The sequence below is a fragment of the Bison bison genome, unplaced genomic scaffold (genome assembly GCF_000754665.1).
Source record: "Bison bison bison isolate TAMUID 2011002044 unplaced genomic scaffold, Bison_UMD1.0 scf7180017864093, whole genome shotgun sequence".
In the NCBI taxonomy this organism is placed as follows: Eukaryota; Metazoa; Chordata; class Mammalia; order Artiodactyla; family Bovidae; genus Bison; species Bison bison.
The window spans coordinates 1972552-1978230 of NW_011494665.1; the positions used below are offsets into that span (position 1 = coordinate 1972552).

Genomic DNA, 5679 nt, shown 5'->3' on the forward strand with positions numbered 1-5679 from the left:
AGCTGGGGCGCGAGTCCCCCTCGCCTGTGCCCTCCACCTCCACCCCCAGGAAGCCAGGGGAGCCCCAAAGCAGGGGAGCCAAGGATTGGGGTGGCGGCTGGGAGCCGATTATACTCACTGGAGGCGCAGCAGACGAACACCTTCATCCTCAGACACTTCCAGTGCAGGTTGTGGGTGGGCGTGGCTGGGGAGGAGACTGGGCCTGAGTCCCTTTTTCTCCAGATGTTCTACCCCGTGCCCTCCTCGATCAGAAACTCTCCTCAATCCCTCCAGACTGCCCCTCTTGCGCAGTGTCCTTCAGTACCTCCTCCACCCTTTGGGCATTGGTCGTGGTGGCTCTGCCGTTAGCCCTAGAAGCTCCTGGGGTCCTATCCCTGGATAAACTGAACCCTGAGGTCCCGCCTCCGAAATGCCCCTCACAGAAACAGTGACTCTGTGACCTTTGGGAATGCCACTAGACCTCTTTTCTTAGCCTCACGACCCTGAGCTGGAACCCTGAGGGCCCCAGCTCCCACGCCTCATCCCGGGGTATCACTTGGAGCGACAGAGACCTAGTGCCAGCAGCGCTGGCCGGGCCCCGGCCCCTCGGGACTCCACCCCCTGGCACTTAGGCCCCGCCCCGGCCCGCCTCCAGGCCGTCACTTACAGATGTAGTAGTACTCGTGGCCGGCGTGGAATTCGTAGCCCAGAGAGAAGGCGCTGTAGCGCTGGAACTTCTCCGAGAACTTGATGGGGCTGTGGGGGGCGTGCGGTCGGTTGCACTCCCAGCGCTTGGAGCCTTGGCTGGCGTTGCAGGTGCGGTAGCCGTCCCGGCTCACCATATACAGCACGTACTGCTCCGCCCCGCCTCCGGGCCCTGGCCCCGCCCCGGGGCCCACCCCTGAGCTGTTGTAGTGCGGGCAGTAAATATCCAGATAATCGTTCACGTTCACCTGCACCGTGTAGCCCTCTCGCCGCAGGCTGTGGGGGAAGGAAGCGGGTCAGAGAGAAGAAACCCAAAGCCAACCCGCTTTCCACCTCACCTCTCCGCAGACCTTCCCTAGGGTCCTTAGAGTCTCCAGGCTTTCCTTCTGAGCTTCCTCTCCTCTCAGTCCCTTTCTCTATCCCCAGGGCCCTAGTGCCTCCAATCCCGAACTATCTTTCCAGGCCCACTCCTGGTTCTGCCCTTCTGGTAGCCACCAGAGGGTAGCAGAGACGCAGGGAAGCCCGGCCGGCCTCCAAAGGAAAAGAGGCGGGGGAGAAGGGTGGAGGGAAGTAGGGAACGTATGCTTTGGTTACCACAGAAACGGCGCAGGTCCCTGTGACTCCCAGACCCAGGCCCGGATTTCCTCCGTCCATTCCCCATAATTCACTAGTGGGGAGGAGGGATAGAAGGAATGGAAGTGCGAAAGTGGGAGGGATCCCTTGGAGGGATGTGCACCCTCCATCGCCTCTCCCAGCATGCTTTCCTGATGCTGCCAGTCCACCCCCATGGCGAGTCCGACAAGACCTGCCCTCACAGACATATGTATGCAGGCTTCATGCATATACATGCACAAGTTCTGTGGCACACACACAAATATGTCCACCGCCCACTCACAGGCAGCGTACACATAGAAAAACTAGGTGATATGTGTGCCGGACTGGCATGCCAGTATTGGTTGACCCAGCAATCTTCAGCTCTTTCTCTGCCCTTCCTATACAGACACACACACTGGCACATGCTCTCTCTACAGTATGACTGGTCTCTGTACCTTGAGTCTCACTGACCTCCACCCTGAGGGTATGGACAATTAGGTCTCCAATAATGTGACACACCAGGACTTCCCTGGTGGCTCAGATGGTAAAAAATCTGCCTACAGTGTAGGAGAGCCAGGTTTGATCCCTGGGCTGGGAAGATCCCCTGGAGAAGGGACTGGCTACCCAGTTCAGTATTCTTCCCTGGAGAATTCCATGAACAGAGGAGCCTGGTAGGCTACAGTCTATAGGTTGCAAAAAGTCCAACACGACTGAGCGACTAACACATATGCCAATGTGACACAACAGATTAGGGAGCTAAGGGACTCAACACCAAGGCTCCATGTGGTGTCATGCCAAAACTGGTATCTCTATACCCCTCTCTCCTCAACCTGACACTAACTCCCCCTTAATGATGCTGAACAAAGTAGTGGGCATAGTGCCCAGACAAGATGGCTGTGCCTCTTACTTCCCTGATCCTTCTATGGGCAGAGAAGCAGATGCTGGGTCCCTTGTAATCCCCACCTGCCTTGCTAGTTATCATCAAAGTGTTGGTCTTAATGCTCTCTTGATGGTGGTATTGAGTGGTGTGGGGATGGGAGAAACATCTGAATGGAGAAAGAAACTCAGAGAAGTAGGCAGGAGTTTCCCCTAATTTTCTTTTCGTAGGAATGCACACATCTTGGCAGTGAGAAGGGCGTATAGTGGACACAGGAAGGCATGGGATACTTGGCAAAATGTCAAACCACTGGGGTCTCTGGTTCTTGGGAACTCCCTGAGGGGAAGGACTCGCTCCCCTTGTCACCAGGCACCTCCCAGTTCCACAAACAGTAATTAGATCCATTAGTGAAGTGAGCTTGGAGGCCTTTGGATGGGGTGGGGCCTTGAGGGTCCCTCCCCACCTCACCTTACATCCTTGGCCTTGCCTGTGCCACCCCCTCCCCAAACACTCCCTTTCAAGTCTAGCAGTAAGGAAGACAGGTAAGAGCTGGTGTTTAGGCACTCCAGTAAGAATGGGCTCAGCCTCCTTGAGTCATCAAGAATGCCACCAGCCCCACTCGGTTCCCATGGGAGTGATGGGTCACTCTGGCTCCTCCCTGGCCCTGGCACCCAGGTGGGCAGGAGTCTCGGCCTGGGGCACTGGGAGCAGGAAAACGGGTTAGACCAGGCCTAGCTCCCAGCTGCCACCCCAGCTTTACCTCTCTATCCACAAGCTCAAAGTCTACTGTTCCTCGCCCACAGGCTTTGAGGAGGGGGCCCCCAGTGCCAGACCTGGAGCAGCTGCACAGCACTCGAGGCCTCTGTCCTTGAGCCTCACTGGGTTTCCAGCCCTGAAGCAGTGCCTCACTAGGGCACTGCGTAGTTTCCCTGCAACACACTCTGGGCTGAGTGGCATGAATCGCCCCTGAAACGCCCCTACCCTCCCTGCTGGGCATGTGGGAGAAAGAACTGCTGGGGGAATGACTGTGCCCAGTTGGTAGGTGGTGGACAGGGGGCAAAAGGCTGGCTGCCAGGAAAACCCAGCCACAACTCCTGGGAGATCTGAGGTGTCTGCTTGGCTTGGGCGCTTTAATTGAATCTGTCATCCTCCCAGTTTTGGCAGTAAAGAGGGAGGTGCCGCTAGGCCCCGGCTTAGCTTCACAGCTAACCCCTCCTTCAGGGCCGCGCCTCTCTAACCTCGAGCCACACCCCGCCCCACCCCGCCCCCGCGGGAGAGGAGGGCAGGCTGGGCTCTGGGGACTGGGACGTGCCTGCCCCTTCAAACAGTTCTCTACTCTTCCTCACTTCATCTCCTACTAGCCTCCCACTTCCCTCGCAGAAAGGCGAGGGTCAACACACCTCACCTGGAGGGGTGCCCCCTCACCCCGGCTTTCGCCGCCCCCTGTGCACATTCCGACCCCTCTCTTTCACTCCTTCAATGCCCTGTCTGCCCGAGCCTCGTGGGCTGGGCGGCGGGGGAACCGGGAAGGAGCAAACCTCTCCCCCCGGGGCAATTAGGGGCTGGTAAACAGGGTGTCTAACAAGACCAGGGAGTAAGGAAAGGATCCCAAGAGATCCTGAACTTGTTAAATCCCTGCCCCCCACCTCTAAACGCCAAGATGCAGAGCTACGGAAGTGGAGGAGGGAAAAAGACACCGGACCCCTGTTCTCCTTCCCTCTAGCGCGCGCCCCCGAGGCTGCGCGCCACTCACCCCAGCAGGCGAAGCCTGACCACGTGTGCGCGGCGTGGGGTCCGCGCGCCCGGGCTGGGATGGGTGGTTGGCGAGAACGCTAGCGGGGCGGCGCGTGCACGCTGACACCCCCGCACACCTCCGGCGCCCTGTGCCTCCGCGCCCCACCGGACTGGGTCTCGCCAGCTCGGGATTCGGCTCCGGGCTTCTCCGGCCGGCGTCGGGTGGGAGAAAATCAGCGCGCCCCACATCCCCGCCCCTCCTCCCTGCGACAGCGGCGGCGGCGGCGGCGAAGGTTTATTGATCCGCAGCGGCGGAGAAGCGCGAGAGACCCGCCGAAAGCGAGACACACAGAAATGGAGTGAGAGGGAGACGCACACCGAGAGGGGGGATGAACAGGAGACTGGATTCACCGAGAGGTGAAAGGGAGTGAGGCAGTGAGAAAGAGAGGAATCCAGAAACCGAGAAAGAGATGTTAGAATGAGACGGGAGAGAGGCTTGGAGAAAGGGAGAGCCATAGAGGCCGCTCCAGAGAGGCCCACAGACAGCAAAGACGGAGACAGGGACGCAAAGGAGAGAGTATCAGGGACAGGGAACCGGTTCAGGGCAGAGACTCGGTGACAGGAAGAAAAGAGAGAGGAAGACCAAACAGGGACGTAGTAGAGCCTCAATAAATATTTGTTGAATGAATGTATGAATGAAAGATAAGCAACAGAAACATTTAAGAGATAAAGAGACAGGTAGGGAGACAGCTAGAGAAAGATATTCTGACGCTTTTTGAGATTGGGGCGAATGCCAGCACCCTTGGACAGTTCTGCAAAGAAATGAAGCACAGACCTGGGCGCTTCCATTTGGCCACTGGCCGGTCCCGCCCCCCGCCATTCAGTTCCGGGCTCATGGGACCCCTCGACCTCACAATCTCATGCTTTCTTCCAGTAAGGTTCCCCCATGCTCGGTTTCTGGGCCAGACTGGGAACAGGTTTCCTCTATTCCAGAGGACCAAACGGAGGGACTGAGTGCGGGATAGGGGCAAGATCACGGTCGCTGTGCAGGGTACTGCCCCCAGGTCTGTCAAAGAGGCCACCGCACGTGTCCCACCAGTACCCTCCCACGTGACCCCCAGGAGGCGGGGTCGCAAGACCCTCTTCACGTGACCCCAGGGGGCAGAGACCCTTGGCACGTGATGGGGGGGTGGGAGCCAGGAGCCCAGCTCACGTGACCGGGGGGAGGGGACACGGGAGCCTGTGGCTCGGCCCGGCCCCGCCCCCAGCTCCCTGGCCCTCTCCACTCCCGGCTCCGGAGCACGTCGCTCTCACGATGTAGGGGCCCGCGGCTGCCGCAGTGAGGGAGCCGGGGAGCCCGGGCGCAGCGGCAACAAAGGCGGAGGAAGCGAGGCGGGGGCGGCGGCGGCCTCCCGGCCCGGTACGCGCCCCCTCCCATCTCTACTGGTCCAGACCTGCGGAGGAGCAGGGAAGACAGAAAGGAGGCTCTCGGAACCTGGGCTCCCCCACCCCCTCCCAGGGCTTTCACCTGCGCCCAGGTGTATGCGGGGGAGGGGAACCTGATCAACAACATCCCCCCTTCAGCCCTATCCCCGCCATTCCCGCATCCCCTGGCTCCGGCTTATCCTAAGAACGTGAGGGTGCCCTGACCGTGGTGGGGAACCCGGAGACCCTCACCTGCGTGCTCTCCACTCCCTGCCAGACTCTAGCGGGGCGGGGGGCGGACGTGTGAGTCTGGGGGAGGGAACGAGCTAGATAGAGAAGGGGAGTCAGCCCCTAGCGGCCCCCGG

The 5679-nt window shown here is 59.8% G+C and overlaps 1 protein-coding gene across 1 annotated transcript in view; it reads right to left on the minus strand.

Annotated features, from left to right (window-relative positions):
* The window catches only part of EFNA3 (ephrin-A3), an 8848-nt gene that overhangs the window by 1571 nt on the left and 1598 nt on the right, over positions 1-5679 (minus strand). Inside the window, exons 2-3 of the mRNA XM_010838304.1 lie at positions 647-960; positions 119-184 (exon numbers count right to left, since the gene is read on the minus strand). Of these exons, the coding sequence (XP_010836606.1) occupies positions 119-184; positions 647-821 (241 nt within the window). The 5' untranslated portion in view covers positions 822-960. The remainder of the gene's footprint in view (positions 1-118; positions 185-646; positions 961-5679) is intronic.